The 24,269-nt window shown below is 38.0% G+C and overlaps 1 protein-coding gene across 11 annotated transcripts in view; it reads right to left on the reverse strand.

Annotated features, from left to right (window-relative positions):
• Window positions 1-24,269, reverse strand: part of LMBR1 (limb development membrane protein 1) — a 138,321-nt gene that overhangs the window by 74,385 nt on the left and 39,667 nt on the right. For 8 of the 11 annotated variants that reach the window (XM_061166216.1, XM_061166217.1, XM_061166214.1 and 5 more), the window contains one exon: window positions 11,315-11,418. The exons of the other annotated variants lie outside the window; for them this stretch is intronic. In XM_061166216.1, the coding sequence (XP_061022199.1) occupies window positions 11,315-11,418 (104 nt within the window). The remainder of the gene's footprint in view (window positions 1-11,314; window positions 11,419-24,269) is intronic. 11 annotated transcript variants of the gene reach the window in all.

The following is a 24,269-nucleotide window of genomic DNA, read 5'->3' on the forward strand; positions in this document are numbered from 1 at the left end:
TCTGTAAAAACTCACAGAAAAGATAGCTAAAACAGAACAGACTATATTACTCATCCTTGGCATTGAAGGAATAACAACACGTTAATAACTTAAACCAAAATCAAATTACTAAGAAAGTGTAAGTTTAAAATGGAAAAAAGCGAGGATAAAATGAAATCAGGTTTTGTTGACCTAGTTCTATGTTTGTTGTCAAGTAGTAAAGAATCTGCCTGACAAAGAAGGAGAGGCAGGAGATGTGGGTTCAATCCCTGAGTCAGGAAGACCCCCTGGAGGAGGGCAGGGCAGCCCACTCCAGTACTCTTGCCTGGAGAATCCCATGGACAGAGGAGACTGGCAGGCTATTGCCCATGGGGTCAAGAACAGTCAGACACGACTGAGCACATGTACACACACTACCTGAGTTTTCTCATACAATTAACTGAAAGGCAATACCCCTTGTTACTAATAGAACCAGCTCAAAATTTTGTATGTTTTACGAATCTTAAAGTACATTAAATAAACTTTCTAATGTTTTAGAAACCAACATTAATTATATATTTGTAAACACTTAAAATTAAATTTTAATTATACATTATGCTTAAAATGATATTATACATCAGGCTGGGTGACAAAATGATACATCAGTTCAGTTCAGTTGCTCAGTCACGTACAACTCTGCAACCACATGGACTGCAGCACGCCAGGCTCCCCTGTCCATCATCAACTCCCAGAGCTTACTCAAACTGATGTCCATCAAGTCGGTGATACCATCCAATCATCTCATCCTCTGTCATCCCCTTTTCCTCCTGCCTTCAATCTTTCCCAGCATCAGGGTCTTTTCCAATGAGCCAGTTCATTGAATCAGGTGGCCAAAGTATTTGAGCTTCAGCATCAATCCTTTCAATGAATATTCAGGACTGATTTCCTTTAGGATTGACTAGTTTGTTGTCCTTGCAGCCCAAGGGACTCTCAAGAGTCTTCAACACCACAGTTCAAGAATCAATTCTTCGGCATTCAGCTTTCTTTATGGTCCAACTCTCACAGCCAAACATGACAACTAGAAAAACCATAGCTTTGACTAGACGGACCTTTTTAGGTTAATGTCATGTCTCTGCTTTTTAATATGCTGTTTAGGTTTGTCACAGCTTTTCTTCAAAGGAGCAAACATCTTTTAATTTCATGGCTGCAGTCACCATCTGCAGTGATTCTGAAGCCCAAGAAAATAAAGTCTGTCACTGTTTCCATTGTTTCCCCATCTACTTGTCATGAAGTAATGGGACCAAATGCCATGATCTTAGTTTTTTGATAGTTGATAATTGATAAAATGTTGAAAATGATACATAATACTCTGAAGCTGTTAAGCTAATTTCTTGGCTTGGCACCCCTCAACAATACAGGTAGTAATTTAAACCCCAACTCCTGTGAGGTAGAGGCCTGTGGACTCTCGGGGAAGACTTCTGCTCAGAGCTAAGGCTGACAGACATTCCCTTTGAAACAGAGAGAGAGAATGTGCGTGTGTGCGCATGTGTGTGCGTGTGTGCGTCTGTGTGTGTGTGTGTGTCTGTGTGTCTGTCTGCGTGTGTCTGTGTGTGTGTCTGTGTGTGTGTCTGTGTGTGTCTGTGTAACAAGTCTGCCCGTCTGCCCTTTTGCTGAGGGCTTTCAGTGGAGCTTGTTTCAGCTCCCTGTGTGTCTGTGTGTGTGTGTGTGTGTGTGTCTGTGTGTGTGTCTGTATGTGTGTGTGTTTGTGTGTGTGTGTGTGTGTGTGTGTGAAATAAGTCTGCCCGTCTGCCCTTTTGCTGAGGGCTTTCAGTGGAGCTTGTTTCAGCTCCCTGTGTGTCTGTGTGTCTGTGTCTGTGTAACAAGTCTGCCCATCTGCCCTTTTGCTGAAGGCTTTCAGTGGAGCTTGTTTCAGCTCCCTGTGTGTATGTCTGTGTGTGTGTCTGTGTGTGTCTCTGTGTGTGTCTGTGTCTGTGTGTCTGTCTGTGTGTGTGTGTCTGTGTGTGTGTGTCTGTATGTGTGTGTCTGTGTGTGCGCACGTGTGTTTGTATATGTTTGTGTGTGTGTCTGTGTGTGTGTGTCTGTGTATGTGTGTGTCTGTGTGTGTGTGTAACAAGTCTGCCCGTCTGCCCTTTTGCTGAGGGCTTTCAGTGGAGCTTGTTTCAGTTCCCTGTGTGTCTGTGTGTCTGTCTGTGTGTGTGTGTCTGTGTGTGCACACACGTGTGTGTGTCTGTGTGTGTGTGTCTGTGTGTGTCTGCACATGTGTGTGTGTGTCTGTGTGTATGTCTGTGTCTGTCTGCGTGTGTCTCTGTGTGTGTGCGCCATGTGTGTGTTTGTGTGTCTGTGTGTGTGTGTGTGAGGGCTTTCAGTGGAGCTTGTTTCAGCTCCCTGTCTGTGTGTATGTGTCTGTGTGTCTCTGTGAGTCTGTGTGTGTGTCTGTGTGTGTCTGTCTGTGTGTGTCTGTGTGTGTGTGTCTGTGTGCATGTCTGTGTGTCTGTCTGTGTGTGTGTGTCTGTGTGTCTGTCTGTGTGTGTGTGTCTGTGTGTGTGTGTCTGTGTGCATGTCTGTGTGTCTGTCTGTGTGTGTGTCTGTGTGTGTCTGTGTCTGTGTGTGTGTGTGTGTGTGTGTAACAAGTCTGCCCATCTGCCCTTTTGCTGAGGGCTTTCAGTGGAGCTTGTTTCAGCTCCCAGCCTGAATGCCCTGTACCACCTGTAACTACCTCCCTCCCCTGATAGGATATCACTTTTTCGGTTACCATTTAAGTTTTCTTGTGCCTGTTTGATTTTGGTCCTTGGAGATTTTATGGAGGTGAGTTACAGACACAGTATTATTTAAAAAACAATGCTAGAAGGCAGTGTGGAAGTTACTTTGTGGGAGACTGAAACTGGAAGCAGAAAACACAGATGGACAGTGGCTTAAATAATCCAACTAAAAAATGATGAAGGCCGAACTAAGGTAATAACAGAAAGAGATAAGAATCTTATTCAGGATACTGAAAGTATATTTTAAAGTTACATAATGCAGCAAGTTTTTATCACAACATAAGGTACTTCATTAAATCTCTTCTAAAAAATCAGAAATATCATTTAATTCTAGGCCTTTAAGAAAGAAGCAAAAATCATTAAGAGATAAGATTTTCTGATACTTCAAAAAGAACTTTTTTAAAAATTTAAGTCTTCCACAAGTCTGTTTAAAACCAGACTGCTTAAAATTTAATACTTGTTAATTAACAAGAGGAACATTAATATCAAGTAATCCCAGTAAAATATCAAAGTATAAAAGCATTTAAATCCAACATTATAAAATAACTTAAAATTTCTTCTTTGTGTTTCAAGAAAGATAATAAGAAATGTTTCCTTTAAATTGACCATTTCAGTACATTTAATTCTTTTTCTGCTGTTGATATATACCTATTTTTTTTGTTTTTGCCTACTCATCTTATTTTTAATGACTAAAAGAACACACATTTTATGTATTTTTTAACAGTTCAACTGCTTTCAAAGTCAATCAGTCTGTAATAATAGTTATGAGCTTGTCTTTCTAGATGAGAATTTCCTTTCCTTACTAGAAAGTGTGCAAACCAATAAATTTTCTAGTATAACTATTAATGACTTAAATTTTAAAGAAAAGTAGATATACTACAACCTAAAATATTACTTCATGTCAAAATTATCACACAATCCTATTGCCTTGGACGTGTCTGAACACACAACTCTAATTCTGGTACAAATGGGCCAAATAAACGGGCTGTAAAGCGATGGTCTCGAGTCCCGCTGTGCATGGTGCACATTTCATAGGGATCGCAAGATCTCACTGTGGCAGGCTAAATAAATGACTTTACAGACAAGTAAACTGTTGCTCAGTCGTGTCTGACTCTTTGCAACCCCATGGACTGCAGCCCGCCAGGCTCCTCTATGGAATTCTCCAGGCAAGAATACTGGAGTGGGCTGCCATGCCCTCCCCTCCAGGGGATCTTCCTGACCTAGGGATCGAACCCAGGTCTCCTGCACTGCGGGCAGATTTTTTATCACCTGAGCCACCAGGGAAGCCCAAACAAATATGAGTTTAAGTGCCAAAAAAGAATAGAATATTTTAACAATCCTAATTCTAGCTGCTTGGGTGAGGTCTCGTCCTACAGACCTAATTATGTAAGACGCTCTCTAGTCAGCATTAAATCTGACATTTAATTTTACTTCCAAATAAAATTCACTATAACCAAGGGTAGGCAGTTTTCAACTTCCCCAAAAATAGTTTTAGAAAAGAGACTCTAATTGATGATAATGATTATTCCTATAAAACTGTTTTATGTATATCAGAAGTACTAGGGCCAGTTTGATTAAAAGTATAATTAAAATCTGAACCTGGTGATTTTTTATTTCCTCCGTACCAAAACTTCTCAATTAACAGATTATGAGACATTAGTTGGTAATTTAATTATCATATAAAATAAAGTTTAAAATTCAGTTACCTATTAAATATGATACCTTTTTTTATGACCTACACTGTTACAAGATAAAACCATTTCTATTTCAAAAAGTAAATAAAGCTATGTCGATGCCACTATAACTTCTTATATCACTTGCTATCATGTATGAAGTAATCCCACACAAATCTTCCTGATGCTTCATCATTAACTTGCTCACAGTTGGTACCTTTAAGCCTCTGATAATAAATGCCACTTCTATCTGCATCTCAGTGCTTTACACATGGATTAGGTGAGGTTCCTGGAGGACGAGGTCAGTCTGCAGTCCATTGTACAGATGGAGACACTAAGAATTGAGCCTGGACTTTCAGGTCAGTAAAGAAGACTCAGGAGTTAAGTCCGGGTCTTCTGAATGCCAGAGCTTATAGTGTTGCCACTGTACTACTAGGCAAATAAAGAGAAAATCTGGCCATACAGTGGAAATCTCTCCTCTTCTGATAACTGGAAAGTATCCCACTATTACAAAGTGTGCAAGAACTGAGCAACGTGCGCTAAACGCGCAGCTGCTCTGTAACAGGAACTGACACTGTTACTGACATCATGATTTAGTTGCCTCCATCATGCAACTGTACTGAGTGATGAAATTAACGTCATCCCATTAACTAAATGATTTTTTTTAAATTCAAAACAGTTTTAAACTCAAATAAGTTTTAAACTCAAATAAGTTTTAAATAAATACAAACTTTTCTTCAAAATACTTTTATACGTCTTTCTCTGAGATCCTGTATGTCAAGCTCCAATGTCTGAAATGCTGTTTATATTATTATAACCACATCTTTTACAGTAGAGTCACAATGCCAAAAGGAGCCCTGTACATAACAACACTAGCAGAACAAATGTTTTGAGAATAATCGTTCTTATCCATATTGTTTCCACAGAAAAAATTAGACCCTCAACTGAAGGAAGGTAGAGGAATTCTTTTAATAAATTACTGATTTTTTTTTTCTTGAAGGTGTTGGGAAAATCAAATTAACACATAACAATAGCTAGTGAGATATGACTCCATTTTCTGTAATAAACACCAAGATCAAAACGAGACCCAAGGTAAATTTCCTTGAAAGGTCCCCAGCAGGAGTTTCCCTTTTCGCATGTGATTTCCTCTCACCCACAAAAACCAGGCCAAATATGCGCATGTGCCACTAACACTAAGCAGCACTTCCTTAATCGCTCATTTCCAACAATTTATGGATGATCAGTGGCAAAAACGAGCAAAAATAATGAAAGAATGCAACGGACTTCCTACTCATTTCTGTGTCTTTTTAAGATGGAGGCCTGATACAAATTAGCCACTGGGGGGAAAAAGTCATCTGGTCATAAAATACAGTACAAGGTCACTTTTATGTAAGTTTGCCAAAAGGGACATAAACCAGGACAATTTCAAACTGTGACACAGGATAGAAGCATATTAAAGCGATGTCTGTTCCTCCTCTATTGTGCTGTCATGGTGCTCAGCTTTATAGACCTTGCAAGCATGGCACCCAGCTCTTCGCTTCCACCTGGCCAGTCTAATTAATTAAGAAAGGAAGTTACCTCAGATTTTGTCCTTTCTGCTTTTATTATCAAGCACTTTGTTTGAAGTTTGAGGAGTTAACCTCTTAATCCTACAGACTGTGTGCTATGTTCTGGACATTTGGGGATGTCTGGATGGCTTTGGTAATTGGTCAGGATGTTGCTGTCACTTATGTTAAATTTTATGCCACGACTTCAAATCAAAGATAGGCATTAATGTGAGGCACAGTATAAAGTTACTCACAGGAACATCTTTGGTTCGTGAAATAATCTGTCATCGAAGAGATTTTTTTTTTACTTTCATTAAGTTGTTCAATTTTTTTCCTCATGACACTTTATTTTCCTTATGACATTTTAATTCAAAGTAAGATGTTAACATACGATAAGAAAAACAAACATATTCCTAATTCCCATTTAAACCCTGGCTAGAGATTAGACCGGTTGATTATGCAATCAAAAAACATCTTCTGACATCATCTGAAATAATCCAGAGTTCCCTCAGAGGCAGCGTGGGGAGAGAGAGTTACACAGGTGACCTGAGTATGATAGGAACAGGAGTGCAGAGTGTGAGACCCTCACACTCTGGTGTATGACTGAGCCGCCAAGACAAAAACTGGGAAAAACATCTCTACCATAAAACAAAAACAGAACCCACCAGACACAACCTCTTCATCAGAGCTGAAATATAAGATGCAAGCACAGGGCAGGTTCAAATACACATGAACACAGGTAATGCTCACTACAGTTCAGACAGGTGACTGCAAAATAATCTAAATACACATGAACACAGGTAATGCTCACTACAATACAGATAGGTGACTGCAAAATAATCTCAATTAGATTAATGTTTAACTACTAACAGAATTCCAAGGTAAAAGTTACCTTCTTACAAAAACAAAACAAAAAAACCTGCTTTATCAAAACCACTTATATTCTCCTACCCTTGAGAATTATAAAGAAGGGAAATAGCTAGGAGATGGGCCCAATAAAAAAGAAACATAGGCCAAGGCCAGGAGAGAGAAGAAAGGCGATTTAAGGCCCTTAAAAGGACATGGTCAACCCCCCAGGCCTAAAATGTCCTGTTTGAATTAACATAGTGGTTTAATTAAAAACTAAGTAGAGAATTCTGCTTAATTTGATTCTCAATTCGAGCTCTGCATCCGCCGTGGCCAGTGGCCAATTTCCGCATCTCGGCACGATATGCAAGGGGCTGCTTTAAAATCGACTGCCCAGGGGAATCAATGGGAGTTTGGTGGGGCCATGTGCCATTCAGGGGCTCCACCAGACTTCGACGCAGTAAAACAGCACCAGGAGGGAGGCTGAAGGGAAAAAAAGTAAATTTCACTTAACCATATTACAAGTTTGTCATTACTCAAATTATTGTGCTGAATCTACCAATTACGGTGCTTTCTAAAGCTCTCCTCAAGGTTGCCCTGGAAGTAGATGTGTCAAATGTAACCAATGAACAAAGCGCTTTAAAGGGATCCATGTCAAATGCCAGCAACCCACCCCCTTCATCAGAGCAGTGGAGTTCCTCACTGTGGTACAACCTATGGTAATACCACCTGTGGACAGCACTGGAGATCTTACCAAACACTGTTCAGAACCTGTGCAGTAAATACAAATGGTCATATGTAACAGGATGGCACAGTACTGCAGGCACAAACATGCCTAACACATTTAGACCAAAACAGACAACAGACCCTGAAACTCCCATGTAACTGGAAAAGGTAAATACTGTGGATAACATTCCATGACTACTCAGACTTTAAAGCTCTCTAAACATTTCTAATAAGGTCTAGATGCACACTGTTTTTAAATTTTACTGACATACATTTGATGTACACTGTTGTATTAATTTCTGCTGTAGAGCAAAATGACTCAGTTATACATGTATATATTCTTTTTCAAATTCCTCTCCTTAGGTTTATCACAGAATGTTGAATATAGTTCCTTGTAGATGTACCTTCTCTTAGGCAGTTTTGATTCTGCTTCAGTACCTGCCATTTCAAAATGGCAAAAACAATGTGGAATCATAAAATTGCCTAATAATATGTGAATAATTAAGGGCTGACTGCTGTATTTCATTGCTTCCCAATGATCTATGCATGTAACACTAGAATACTTAACAGTTAAATGCACGAAGCTCTAAGATAGTGACAATAATCCCTAATATTTACTGAGTTCAACCCTGGGTTATGTGTTTCACGTGGACAATCACTTCTCATTCAGTCTTCCAAATGGAACACTGAGGTAACTATCATTACTAGACCCACTCTACAGAAAGAAAACCTGAGGTGTAGATGATGTAACCAGCCCAGGCAGGCTGACACTAAAGACAGATTCTCTCACCATAGCCCTGCAATCTCTCTTCCACACCCCCACCGCCAGCACACTAAGAGGAGAATTATTCTACCACTTCCCCTCCAAGCCAGAACCCCACCTTCCCCCTTCCTTCAACAGCATTTATTAAAGACCACACACTTTAATTTGGTTTCTACAACTCCCATTTATCCCCCAGCTACCAGAGTCTCATAAATGGGAACCATCCTGAGCTCTGTTCCCCCGCCCCTTTTAATCCTTGGCTGTGTCTGGGAATTAACTGGATGGGTCATGCCCACTGCATCCTACAATCACTGGGCACATTAGTCCCCTCGGAGACCATGAAATGTAGCTGGTGGCTAGAGGGACTCTGAGGAGACATACTCAGAAATGCACTCAAAAGAGGCATTCTTTTAATCATGAACAAAGAGACTAGAAGTAAAAAAACAAGGAAGAACTGCTGTGTAATTGTAGATGCAAAATATCTTTACTTACCTTCTTATACCTCTCCTCAAGCTGTCTCCCCTCTGACCTCAGTGGACAAGGGGGAAAAGGATAATAGTAACTTCTCACTGGGTTTTTGCATCAACTGTTTTTAATTCTAGAGATGGTGCTAACTCTGCTCCGACAGATTTAGCCAAGTCCCTTTTCCAGTTGGTTAGTTCACAAGAAGGGAGGAAAATGATCTGGATGCAAGAGGTTTGTCCATATTGCACACTGTTTTTAAAATAATCTATTTAACTAATAACCAGATTTTTACATAAAGCATAACCTAGGGAGCATACCTTTAATCTTCAAATATGAAAATACATTTATAACACTGAGCTTTACGTAGTTTCTGCACTTGATAAGATTATTCATGAGACAGACAGGGAGCTGGGGTGGGGAACTCTGCGTGTTTGAAGCAAGCATTGACAAGGCCGTTTTAGTGGCTCTGTTTGAGAGTCAGGGGCGTGACTGATTCGGGGCGGTGACGTCCCCACCAGAGCACTCTGCATGTGCAGTGCATGTACTCCTTCCCCAGGGACGCATGCTGACATTCTGACACACGCATTTATCTCTAAACATGCTTAAACAGAACAGTAGATGCAGAAGTCTCGTCAGCAATCCTGTGCCAACTGCCTGGTGTCTATAGAATAAAACCCAGACTATGTGGCAGAGGACTCGGGCCTCAGAGTCTGATCCTGACCAGTGCTCTGTCTCCATTCTCCACTCTGAGCTAATCATCGGCCACTCCTTCAGTTCAGACAGTGTCTCCGCCTTTGCTCAAGCCTGGATGCTCACCTGCAATTCTCAGCTCATGGGCAGGACAACTCCTCCCTGAAGTCTTCCCGATTCTCTAGGCAAACCAAGACATCCCTCCCAGAGCAGCTTGCTGTATAAAAGCTCCTCCAACATCTCTGACTTCTCCCTGTGTGAATCCCTTGAAGGCAAGAACACTGTCTTTTCATTTCTGTACCCAGCAAGCTCCTCTAACAGCACAGGAATTACTGCTCAGTAAGGGCCTAGTAAAACTCTGCCAAGTGAACGACTACCTATCAAAAGGCCCCCACATTCTACACAGCTTGCTTCCTCAGGTGTCTCTGATGACCTCTTTCCTCTCCGTGACCACGTTCTTTCCTTTCGTTCCCTCTGTGACGTTGTTCTACGTTCCAGTCTCTGAGAGCTCTGTCTTTCGGTCTCCAGACCACACCCGCTCTGTTCACTTCTACCTGCCACGCCCCTGCAGAACACCCCTGCCCCCTTGCAGCACGCCTTTGCCCCTCTGCCCCTGGGCCCCTGGCCGGCCACTGCCCAGCAGGCACCCTGCTGGCTGTTGCTGTGCTCCCCACAGTGCTGACCTGGGAAGAACTGCACACTCTGGGAAGGTAAGAAGCAAGCCCTGGGTCTTGGTTTGAATTCTGCAGTGGTAGATATGAGGTTCTTAGACAATTTAGTAACATTAATACCCTTCGATATAAAAAGAGAGTTTGAACTAAATCCCTTTCAACAACAAAACTTTCTATAATTCTTCAAGAAACTTATGTTGTTTTTATTTTTTAATTGTTATGTTTTTTATTTGTTTAAACTGAAACTATACAAGTTGTTCCCATTACATGGATGACTTAAATAATTTACATATATCATTATAAAAAACAAATCAAATATATAAAAGCCAGTGTTCTCAATGCAGGTTTGACCACCATCCACAACCACCCCACTCTGATCTCAGTAGATTCACCAAATACGAAACCAACCACATACCACAGTATGAATACAAATAACTCTAACTAAAAGTTAAAAAGCTGTAATGTGTCTGTAAACTGTAACACTAGAACTCATTTCATCAAGTTTTAAAAGTCACTCAAAAAGTATTAACTACCGAAACCCTTCCATTATATTCCAAGCTTTTATAGCAAAGAACTCCACAAGCTATAAATGGAGATGTTGTTCCCTTCACTTAAAACGTCCTACTATTCAAGGACAGAGGGAGTGACTCCTCTTACAAGGTCTGGATTAACTGTCTAGGATGCTCTGGCAGTCTGCTCTCTGCCCACTTCTCAGCCTCCCACACTCATCTCGCAGTAAGTCACGGATCCTGGGAACCTGACAACCCAGGGCAGCCTGGTAACATGCTGCCCTCCTGCAAACACTGGGTGTGAAACCACTTCTACATCAAGATACAGCCTAAGATTTTTAGAATTTCATGTCATGCTTTACACTAAATGACAGTATCTAGGAAAAGAATAATAGCTGTTGTATCAGGCTTATTCATTCTACAAAAGAACACTCCACCAACTCTGCACATACTATAAAAAGCATTCAAAGGTCAAACGATGACTTCCTTCCTGACACTTTTATTGACTCAATGTGTAATATTATTAACATTATTGTAAAAGCATTATTAATATTAACAAGGCATTGCTATTATTAAATGTTTTACATTTCAGTAAAAGTTGCTTAAGCCTACTATTTCTAGTTCAACAATGAATGACATTTACTTCCTCATTTAAGAAATTTAATTCTAAAACATCATTTACTTACCTTTTTCAGACCAGCAAAACCTTCTGATTCCAAAAAGAAAAAGGCAAAGGGCATCAACACAAATAGACAAAGATTGGAAAAGAGAGAAGCAAGGTTCCACAAACCTATGAGGATAACAATAAAGGAAAGATGAGTTAGACATTGACAACCTTGTCAAAGAAAACTGCTGTGCTAAATTGTGCTATCAGTCAAAGCTCTGTACTTTTTAATAGTAAAAGCTAAACATAAACTTAATAGAGAGGCCTAACAAAGGACCTAAACTTAGAAATCAGAATAATAATTACACATTTCTGTAAAATTTTTACAACTCTGCAACCTGTACTATTGGGAAAAGTCAATATAGAAACTACTGATTTTTCCTCATGCTCTAAATTCACTAAACATATGACATATGCAGCAATCCAAAGACACAGCCTCTTCAGACATATTGGCACCTGAATATTTAAATTAGAGCCAGCAGCATTTATTGAGCACTTAATAAATGCCAGATACTCTACTAACCATTTTACATGTATTATCTTGTTTAATTTAAGCCTCATAAAACCCTAAAAGTAATAATTAGCATTTACTGAGCCCTCATGTGCCAAGCACTGTTCTAAATGATTTACAGATATTATACAAACTCATTTAGTCTTCACAGCAATCCCCCAACATGACAGAGGCTGGTCATATAAAACCCGCCAAGCCTGCAGAGCCTGCAAGGAGCTACACTAATTCCTAGGATTTTTAAAACTGACCACATCACAGAAGTTTAGTAAGCAACTCCAACTGGGAAAGAAAACTTGAGAGGCAAGCGAGTTCACATCACCTTTTCCCTTTCTGGCACATTCTACACTCATAAAATCACAATAAAAAGCAACTGAGATGATAGTAAGACTTGATTTTTAAAAATACAGAACTTTAGGTATCTCGTTGGGATATTTGGACCAGCAGCTCACTTTTTATAATAACACACTCAACTTTAAAACTGATGGCTATAATCTTCATTAAAATTTATACAAAGATAAAAATTATGCTAAGCATAAATTCAACACACTACATACATTTAAAATCCAATGCTTTTGAAAACGGGCAGCTGATGTTCTTTCGAGACCCTTACTTATATGGCACTGTTTCAGGCACTGGAGATGTGGCAGTGAAGGAGACACACGCCTCTGCCCTCGGGGACCTTCCGTCTCAGACACATGGAGGTTACGCACTGAGCTCTCAGGGAACCAGAGCAGCCAGCTCCCAACTGCCCTGGTGACAGACTCACACACACATTTCAGAACAGCCCTAAATCCTCTCTGGAATAGCGTGGGATATAAACAAAAAGAACGACTGCAGCACTTGTACAGGTTACCTAGAGAGATGTACTGCCTTTAGTAAACACGGTGATATAATTAAAAATCAATTTGCAGTTTCTTATTAAAAAATCTAGATAGGTTAAATGATTCTACAGTATATATTTATTTTAGCAGGAAACAGAATGTTTTACAAAGTGTCTTCAAAAACAATGTTTCATATCTTTCAGAGGGAAAAACTTTACTTTGTACTTTTAAAAATAAAAATTGTTCTAAAATACTTAACCACTTTTCAGTCTTAAAAAAAAAATAAAGATGCTAAAAATCTTAATCTTCTTCTTCAATCAGAGGGGTTATAGTTACAGCCAATTGTATTGTGTTAATAACCAGGAAAGACACATAGGCTGGTGACCAAATGGACACACAAGACTTCTAGACAGACCTGGGTTCGAGCCCCTGCACTTTCATGTGACAACCCTTCTAAGTCACAGGTTCGTCATCTACATGAGGCTGAGGATCATGTCTGTAGGTGATGCTGAGAATTCAAGGAAATAATGCATGGACAACGAGCACGTCTGTCACAAAATAAGCACTTAATGACTTTTTGCTTTTAATAACCATCACATCCCCAGAGGCTACTAACACACGGTGCTAATTAGCTCCCTTACTAGGCTACCAGACTCTCTGAGCACCCATGTTCACTTGGTAAAAAAGCACAACATATATAAAAAGCAAAAATGTTAATCTGTAGCAAATTTGCTGAGTTATTATTGACATAGTGTGTACAATTTATTGACAATTTATGACTTTACTGACATAAAGTGTACAATGTCATAAAATTTGACAGTTATGTCATGGTAACCAAGATAACAAATGGCAACCATCACTCCCAAGTTTCCTTACCATTTTATAATCACTGCCTCCTGCACTCTTTAACCTACTCCATACTCCAAGAGTCAGATTCTACACTTTATAAAAAACTATATTTTTTATAAAAAACTTAAATTTTCTATACATGGTAAATGTACTATATGCTCTTGTTTTTGCCTGGCTTTTGTCACCTGGCACAATTCTGTTGAGATTTTTTCAACGCTGTGGCGCATCGGTAGCCTGCCCCTTTGTATCAGATTGGATTCAGTTAACCACACTTCATCCATGTCCCTGCAAACTATCTGAGCTGTGGTTCTCACAACTAAAGTTGTGTTTTACACAACTAAATTTGTGTCTCACAACTAAAGTTGTAGTTTATACAATACAGCTTTATACATAAAAGAGTTTTATACACTCAAGTACAAGTCTTCACATGGACATAAGCTTTCATATCTTTTGGGTAAATACGTGAGCATGCAATGTCTGGGTCATAAAGTAGGTGTGTTTGTTAACATTTAAAGAAACTGCCGAAATGTTTTCCAAAGTGAGTATACAATTTCACATATCCACCAGCAGAGTTGATGTCTCATCCACATTTTGACAAAAAAATGGTCTTTTCAGGTTCGGTCGTTCTCACAGGTGCACACTGTTATCTCATCACTGCTTTAGTTTGCATTGCCCCCATGGATAATAACGTCAGATCTTTTCATGAACTTATCTGCCATCCATTTACAACTTCTTTGCTATATGTCTCTTCAAATTTGTTGCCCATTGTTTCATTGGGTTGTACTTAGTGAGTTTGGCAGTTCTTTATATACTCTGATTACAAGTCTTTTATCAGGCACATGATTTCCAGATACTTTCTCCCACTCTGTGAATTATCTTTTCACCTTCTTAACACTGTCTTTCAAAGAACAAGATTTCCTAATGTTGACAAAGTGCGATTTATCAATGTTTTCTTTACGGGTCATGCTTTAGCTATCTTGCCCCAGAAATTACAGTCTAGCCCAACGGCAAAGACTTGCTCCTGTGCGTCCTTCTCCAAGTGTTGGTCTCTGGTTCTTCTGCATCACTCTCTACATGTGGTGCCAGACATGGACTGAAGCTCATTTGAAGCCATGACTGCCCAACTGCTCCAGCGCCATATACGAAAGCAGCCTCTCCCACCAAACCTCCTCTGCATCTTTGTTGCAAACAAATGTACAATATGTTTGGATGGATTCCTGGACTCTGTACTCCATTTAGTTAGCCTATCTGTCCATCTCTGTGTTGATGCAAACAGCAGTGTCGGTTTCTACGGCCTTAAAATAAACTTTGAGTCCCGCAGTCAGTCCTCCAATTTTGCTCTCTTTCAAAGGTGTCTTGGCTAGTCTAAGTCCTTTAAATTCCCATCTAAGTCTTAAGTCAGTTTTTCCATTTCTACCCCCACCCCCACTCCAAAAAAAACATGCTGGTATTTTGATTAAGATGGTGTTGAATCTATGGATCAATTTGGGGAGAACTGGCATATTAATGGGCTTCCTTAACACAACTGTCTTCTGCTCTATGAACACAGCAGCACACCTCTCCATGTATTTCAGCACGCTTTAATTCTCCTCAGCAGTGATGACTAGTTTACAGTATTCAGGTCTCACACATCCCTAACCACTTCACATTTTTTATTCTACTGTATATAAATGGCATTGGTTTTTAAATTGATTTCCAATTATTCATTGCTAGTGAAATGCAATGGTGTCTGATACACTGATCCTATATCCCTGCAACCTTGCAAAATTCACTGATTAGTTCTAATAGCTTTCTTAGAATAATTTCCATCAGAATTTCAATACATGTAAAGTAATTAGCCTCCAACTAATAAAAATAAATGGAAAAAAAAGAAAAAAAAAAGAATTTCAATACAGTCATGTCATCTGTTATTAGAGACAGTTTTACTCTTTCCTTTATTTATTCTTTATCTCATTTATTCTTTATTTATAAAGAATAAATCTCATTTACTATTTAAAAACCACCAGAACAGAAGTGGTGAGAGGGGAAGCTCAGGTAAAAAACATTTATTATTAAGTATGATGTTACCTGTAGGGTTTTCAAAGGCTCTTTATTAAGATGAGGGAATTCCCTTTCATGCCTAATTTGCTGAGAGATTTTATCAGGAATGGACACTGAATTTTGTCATATGCTCTTTCTGCATATATTGTGGTGACCATATGAATTTCCTGGTTTATTATGTGCATACGGTAAATTAAATCCACTGCTTTTGTCAAAAGTCATGATATATTATCCTTTTTATATATTGTTATATTTTATTTGCTAAAATTATGTTTAAAATTTATACATCTATGTTCACGAACAGTATTCACCTATAGTTTTCACATATGTCTATCTGGTTTTGGTTTGGTATCAGGGTAATGCTGGCCTCAGAGTTGGGAAGTATTATCTCATTTTCAATTTTCTTAAAAAGTCTGTGTAGAATTGGCATTATTTCTTCCTTAAATACTTGGGAGGACTACCAATGAAGTCTTCTTAGCCTAGAGTTTTGCTTGTGAGAATGTTTGAAACATTACCATAATGCCTGAGAATGTTTCAGTAGTTTTCACCTTTCAAGGAATTTTTCCATTTCTCTAAGTTGTTGAATTTGTTGACATAAAGGTATTCATAATACATACTAATTATGTTTTTAACAGCTGTAGAATCTGTAATGATATCCTGATACTGATAACTGGTATCTGTTTTTCTGATCAATCTGGCTAAATCTTTACCAAATTATTGACCTTCTCATTGATTTTCTCTATGCTTTCTGTTCTCTATTTTGTTCATTTCTCCTCTCATCTTTTTTATTTCCCATCCCCTTACTTTGGGATTCATTTGCTCTCCTTTTCCTAGTTTCTTATGGTGGACACTATACTAGACCTTTATTTCCTTTTCTAAAACAGGCATCTTTGTATCATAAATTTTGGAATGCTTTAGTTTCATTTTCATTGAGGTCAAAGTACTTTCAAATTTCCCATTTGATTTATTCTTTGAGTTACTGTGAATTATGTTATTTAGTTACCAAATGTTGCTGTCACTGATTTCCCATTTAATTTTATTGTCATTACAGAGCATCTTTTATGACTTCAAGTATTGAGATTTGTTTAATGGCGCAGAATATGGCTTTCTTGGTTCACATTCCCAGAGTACTTGAAAAGAATGTGTATTCCACAACTGTGGGCAGTGTTCCATAAATAAAACTTAGACCAATATACTTAATTTTATTCAGGTCTTCTATATCCTTAATTTTTCCTGGCTACTTGTCCCATCAACTATTGAAAAAGAGATAGTTACATATATGAACATAATTGTAACTTTGACCATTAATCCTTTCTTAAGTTTTTGCTTCATTTGTTTAATAGTGAAAGTCGCTCAGTCGTGTCTGACTCTTTGCAACCCCATGCACTGTAGCCCACTGTAGGCTCCTCTGTCCATGGAATTCTCCAGGCCAGAATACCGGAGTGGGTAGCCATTCCCTCCTCCAGGGGATCCTCCCAATCCAGGAATTGAACCCAGGTCTCCCACATTGCAGGCAGATTCTTTACCATCTGAGCCAACAGGAAAGCCCATGCATTTAATAGCTATGTAGAGTAAATAGGCATTTTTTCAGTAGGTAAGTTTATTACTATGTTCTTTTAATAAATGAGCCCCTTCATCATTATGAAATGATCTTTATGCCTGTTAACATTCTTTACCTTTCTCTGATAATAATACACTAATTATTTCATCTTCCTTTTCCTTAGTATAGTAAATCTTTTTTCTCCTATTGCTGTTAACCAGTGTGTGTGTGTACATTTTAAGCAGATTCTTATAGGCAGCATATATTTGTGCTTTCTTTTTCATTCAGCATAATGATCTCTGCCTTTGAATCAGAATGCTCAGACCACTGATGGTCGCTGACATGACCAGGTTTAAGTCCATCAGCTTGCTCTCGGTTTACTACTTGCCCCACTGTTTGGTCCTCCCATGCCTGCTTTTTCTGTGATCCTTTGGATTAACCATTGCTATGATACCATTCTATTTCTTCTGCTTGCTTACTGACTATATCTCTTCTTTGAGATTCTTTAGGGCTGCTTGAGGTTTACCATACACACCTTTAAATCATCACAATCTGCCTGCAAGAGGTACAACACTTCACATACAGCATTTACGACCCTTACAGTCTACTTCCACTGCTTTTCTCCTGCCCTTGTGCTGTTGGTGGCGTGTGCTTCTACTTGCACACTATAAAATATATTGCTACTATTTTTTATTAAACAGCCAATTCTCTTTTCATAAGACATATGATAAATACTCTTTTATATTTACCCACAAATTAGCTACATCTAGAGCTCTTCATTCTGTTTTATAAGGTCTAGATTTCTGTCTTCTACCACTCTGCCTCTGCTTGGAGGGTGTCTCTTATTGGTGGTAGTATAGGTCTGCAGTGATGAACTTTCACCTTTTGTATATATGAGACTGTCTTTATTTTGACTCTGTTTTGGAAAAATATCTTCACTGGATACAAAACCAAGTTGGCAGGGCTTTTTTCTTTCAGTACTTTCAAATATTTTTCTTAACCCTCTCTCCTTCAGGAACATCACTTATATCACTGATGCCCTGGTTTTTCAGTCATCTTTGTTTGTTTGTTTCTTTTTTAGACAGTTTTCTATTGCTATGTCTTAGAATCCACTGAGCTCTTCTGTAATATCGAATTTGCTTTTATCCCATCCAGTACATTTCATGTCAGATATTACAGGTGTCATCTCTAGAAGTTTATTTGGTTATTTTTTACATCTTTCATGTCTCAGTATGTTCAGTCTTTCCTCCAGTTCCTGGAACAAATGAAACAGAATTACAAGAAATGTTTCAGTGTTCTTATTTACTAATTTTGAATCTGTGTCAATTCCAAGTTCTGACTGACTTTTCTCTTCATTATGGATTGTACTTTCCTGCTTTGTACTCAGCTGTAGGCTCATGGGAAGCAGAGCAAATCCCCAAAGATATTCATGCCTTAATCCCTGGAGTTGTTATCCAGTATTATTAGTGAATATGCTACATGGTATATTCGTTTTTAGGGCTTCTGTAACAAAGTCCCACAAACTGGACAAAGCTTCAAACAATGAGAACTTATTCTCCCACTGTTGTGGAGGCTAAAAGTCCAAAATCAAGGTGTCAGAAGGACCACACTCCTTGCAGAGGTTCTAAGAAGACTCCTTCCTTAGAGGTGGCATACTCCTGGCCTCGTAGATGCATCACTCCAACCTCTGCCTTTGTCTTCACATTCTTCCCACTGTGTAAGTCTCTGTTTTATCTTCTTGTAAGGACACTAGTTATTGGACTAGGGCCCACCCTAATTCATCCTGGCCTTAATTTACTAATTATATCAGCAAGGATATTATTCCCAAATAAGGTTATGTTCTGAGGTTCTAAGCAGATATGAACTTGGGGGAAACACTTTCAACCCAATATACATGGAGACAAGAATGTTGCAGATACAATTAAGGCTGTGGACTTTAATAAAGAGAGACAGGGAAACCATCTTCGATAGGCCAGGTGGGTATAACCTAACCAAAGGAGCTGTTTAAAAGCAGAGAACTTTCTCTCAGAGGAGTCAGAAATGCAGCAGAAGGGTAAGTCAGGGAAGGACTTGCCACAACTTTGCTGGGGAAGGTGGCGGCGGGGGGGGGGGGTGTGCTGTCACATGAAAAATCTGAGAAAAGAGGCCGGTAACCTACAGGGCAGATTGGCACCTGGCTAACAGCTAGCAGGGAAACGGGGGCCTCAGGCCCACAACAACAAAGAACCAAAATGAGCAACAACTTGAATGAACCTGGAAGCAAACTCTTTCCCAGAGCCTCCAATAAATATACTATCTTGGAAAATCTTCACTTCAGTTCATGAGATCCTAAGGGCTCATGAGAGCATGAGGGCCCTTTTTTGGTCTGCCAAAAAGAAAACATCTGTTTCACAAGATTTTCCTAAGGGCCATGTTTAAGCTGAGAATATGATAGCCCATTGATTCTATCCATCTCAGTGAAACAAAATGCTTAGCTGAGCTTCTGACCAGTTTGGAAAACACTAAAACAGAACACTTTTGTACATCCAAGCCTAAAGATACCAATATGTCTTTCAAATGCAGAAAGTTTTTAACAAACCTTACTTCAACAAAATGCTGAATGAACTCTGTGTACTTAGTGCACAACAAGAGATCCACACTGCTCATGATTTAAGACGTTCCCAGGCCTGGTAGCAGATGTCCAAGTGAGGGGCACTTTATGTCTGACCAGCCTGGGTTTGCACCTACAGCTATACAAAACCTAGAAAAGGGACTTGAATTCTGCCGTCTTGCTGCTGCTGCTAAGTCGCTTCAGTCGTGTCTGACTCTGTGTGACCCCATGGACTACAGCCTACCAGGTTCTTCCGTCCATGGGATTTTCCAGGCAAGGGTACTGGAGTGTGGTGCCATTGCCTTCTCCGCTGCCGTCCTAGTTCATGTGTAAAATGGGCTAAAACTTAACTCACAGAGCACTCATGAACAACAGAAGAGAAATAACATACCAAAATGTTAAATTATCATCAGTGCCTCTCCCCGCCCTGTCTCAACATAATGCAAATGGTCCAAAATCCTGAAAATTCCAAAGCACATCAGCAATTAGGCCAGATAGGTGGCACCAGTGGTTAAAAAAAAAAAAAAAAAAAACAACTGCCAATGCAGGAGACATAAGAGATGCAAGTTCAATCCCTGGGTGGGGAAGATCCCCTGGAGGAAGGCAGGCATCCCACTCCAGTATTCTTGCCTGGAGAATCCCATGGACAGGTGAGTCTGGTGGGCCACAGTCCATGGGGTTGCAGCTCTCGACCCTTTCCTTAAAAGAACAATTCTCATTAATTACACCAAAAAAAGCTTACACAACAATACTCTGTATTCTAATATGGCATTAAAAATACATGAAAACAAAAATGACAAAAAACAGGCTCAGAAAATAAACTGCAAAGAAATATACCAAATTATTAACAATGTGAACATAGTAGAATTATGGATGATTTTTTTCTTCCCACTGGCCTGCCTACACGTTCTAAGCCTTCTATAAGGGGCATATCAAGACCCTTAAAAATCCTATTTAAACTCCTTTGTGAAACTCAAAATCCTCCACACCACTGTATCATATAACTTCCCCACAAAATGCCTAAGAAGGGCAGAGAGCAGCACAGCTTCTTGAGATGCAGATGCTAGCTGGGCCCCCAGTCAGTCACAGATCTCAGTCTGCTTACTTTCTAGCCTTGCTAAGCACAATCCACATTCTACCCTCTGCAAAATCACAAATTATGGACTGGCAGCAGCTTCAGAGGGTGCACTCAAATAGTTTCAACCCTGAGTATAAACCTTGAATGCTTCACTACACTTTTATAAAATCAGGGGGAAATTTTTATTTAGGCTTTGTAATTTGAAACAATTATCATCCATGTTATAAAGCAGACATCATTATTATTGATTTCTAAATATAAAAAGTATATATACTTCTAGAATTTGTCCTTCTGATCATTATGTGTCCCTTACATGTAGTGAAAAAAAACAAATTCAAATTCTTCTCCAGAAATCAAAAGTTGAGAAACGAAAGTCTGCCTTAGGCAAAAGATCACAAATAAGGAAAAATATCTAGTCTAACTAACCAACACACTTAAAATGAAGATAGTCATGAAAATCTAAATAAAGAAATCTTTATCAATAAGTGAAGAAAACAGTCAGGATGATCACAAAGATTCTGAATAACAATTCATTTAAGTTTGTAATGAAATTGGGGTCTTCTTTTATGTACTGAACTTTATATATTAATAACACATATAATTTTTTAAATTTTCCCCCACTTCCCTCTTTCCAGGAAAGTCAACATTACTGCTGATGGTTCTACCAACCACAACTGCAAAAAGAGATATAACCTCCACCACATTTATTTTTGTAAGAAAAATTCACTTGACACAAAGAATTTGAGAGTTGATGGTAATATACTAGGTAACAGCATAATCACCTATGTAAATAACCAGCTTTTTAAAAAACCTAAATAATTAAATGCAACAAATTAAATTTATTAACCAGAATAAGTGTGAAAGCTTCAGACTTTGCTCATGCTAATTTAATTATCAAATTTGCAACATATAAGAAAGTTAAAGTTACTATGAGAACATTTAATTAGAAAAATAATAAAGCTACTATACACTCCTAAGTTGTCATTTTATTTTTGAAAACTGTAAAACTTAACAAGTTTTCAGCATTCTGCAAACATATATCAGACATACACACATAAATATTTCTTAAGAATGTGGTATAATTTTGATAAAACATTCTTAAATTAAAAATTAGGGCTAAAGCACATAGCATACTACTACCACCACCTTTACTGTATTATATATTATTATTTATCAATTTGTAAAAGAAAAAATGTGAGCTAAATTTCTCTACTTCAGAAAACTAAAATCATATGCTCCAACACAGTAGAACCCTAAAAATTCAGAAAACTTGCAGTTTATCTAAATCAGTTGCAATGACAACTGTTTCGAAAGATATTCAATGTCTATCCTCAAAAGAGGTATCTAAACAAACAAAAGCTATGTATAACAATTCCAGAATACTTAGTTCAAAACTCAACCCAACCAAACTGAACTGCCAGATCACCAATGGAAACATTACCTTCTAGCTCCATCTGCTGGAGTCACAAAATATTTCAATACAAAATATAACACTATGAAGCAAAAAAAATCTATCACTTTTTAATCACACGACAAAAAACTTCATTCATTTAAATTAGAAAATTAATCCAAGTTCAGCCATATTCAATAATTTCCAAAGCGGTAAAACTAAGTTAAAACCATATTTCCCTGGAATTGAAGATCTAATCCAACTGCCAAGAAGTGACATATAATAAAAAAAATTCTAAGAAAGCATAAGCTTTAAAGGAAAGACTACAAGTTTGCTCTTGAATAGTGAGTGTTGTGAGAACCTCACAAGTATAGCTTTTGCTTCTGTACTTGGAAGGAAAATAAAACAAAAAGAACAATTATAGCAACAAGCTGTGAAACATTTTAACTTTGTTTTTAAAATAAAAAAAGCAATACAAATCTACTGTAGAAATATTATAAATGCAAACACCAAAACAAAATTTTTCATAAAATGTAAATTTTCTATATTATATAATCCTACCACTCAAAGAAAAACTTTTTTTTCAACATCTTTCTATATAAACAAATATTCATCTATATCATCATCTATAATGGTAAAAAAGCACTCCGCTGTTTGGATCTACCAAAATTTAAGCAAATTTCCTACTTAGATTGTTTTTTATTTTCACCATTATAAATAATAAATATCAAGTAACTATACAACTAGAATAATGTACATTATAATAAATGACTGAATTATTGAGACCAATTAACTAGAAATTGTTAGTAACATTTATTTAACTAAAAAATGATACCTTAAAATTTAGTAAGAACTGACTTGATTTAATGTTTACACATAAGTAAACATGATACCTATTTTCCCTTTTTAAGTTTAATTGCTTATAATCTAAAAGTTTGAATTTTTTGACCTTCTGTGGGTCTTGAAAATGTATAAAACAAAGATGGATTTGGGGCTGTTCTTGCATCATGCCCAAAGTATCATACTGGCTCTTCTTGCTGACAAATCAAAATAAGGCACATATACCTTGCAAAGTCAAGCCAGATTCACTGTGGTTATCTTTTAACAGGCTGAATCTTAAAATGGTCAATCATATTATACATGTGTATCTCTGTCTGGTCATAAGTGAGTATAGATAGCTTAGCTGAGAGAAAATACCTCAAAAACTGAAGAACTATTTCCTTATTTAAGGTTATAACTTGATTATATCCAAAGGTATATGACAGTTTCATTTTTATGTTCATTTCAAACTCACATACATGAAAGTGTCATTTTGAAGTGGATCATTCAGTGGCATTTAGTGTGCATACAACACTGTGTGACCACTGCCTTCACCCAGTCCCAAAGCAGTCTCACCACTCAAGAAGGGAAAGTCACTAAGCAGCTGCATGGTGGTCCATCTGGAGAACTCCGTACTTCTCTACTTACTTTTTAATAGTAAAGATACAGAAAGTGAACACAACAGACACTGTCTTCTATTTTAATTCTTTCCCTATTATAACTGTAATAATAAATTAGAATTAAAAATAATACAAACTTTAGCTATGATTTTCATTTGTCCTCTCAGTCCCTTTTGTACCATCCTATAACAAACTATAATCACTGGCATGTCATGGCCCACACCAAGGGAACAATGAACCCCATCTCTCTTAGCATCCAGCTGACAGTGACAAATGGCCCCAGCTAAAACCATCAATGAGCAGAAGACTATCAACCTGACCCACTCCAGCTCCAATATCATTTCTATGTTTTTGAAGAAAATGTTTTAATAATTTTCTCATCGTAGAGAGAGCTACATCTTACTGCAAGATAGTGATTTAGAACTAAGTTGAATATTCTATTTATTAATGTCACTAAATTCTGGCCCAGAATCCTGTAATTCCAAGGTAATACAGTTAACATGAAACATTTCAAACACATGTCCAAGATCCAAACACTGTCTTCAAACTAAACTGAATACATTTATAGATATCAAAGCACCATCAGCACATATTTTAGCCTCTAATCCTCATGTGATTTATACATTAAAGGCACAATCGTTCCATACTGATAATTTTCCAGAATAAGCCGTTAAATTTGTTTTCAAACTAAGTCCACTCTAGCAAAGTATTCCTAATAA

The sequence above is a fragment of the Dama dama genome, chromosome 18 (genome assembly GCF_033118175.1).
Source record: "Dama dama isolate Ldn47 chromosome 18, ASM3311817v1, whole genome shotgun sequence".
NCBI classification, from domain to species: domain Eukaryota; kingdom Metazoa; phylum Chordata; class Mammalia; order Artiodactyla; family Cervidae; genus Dama; species Dama dama.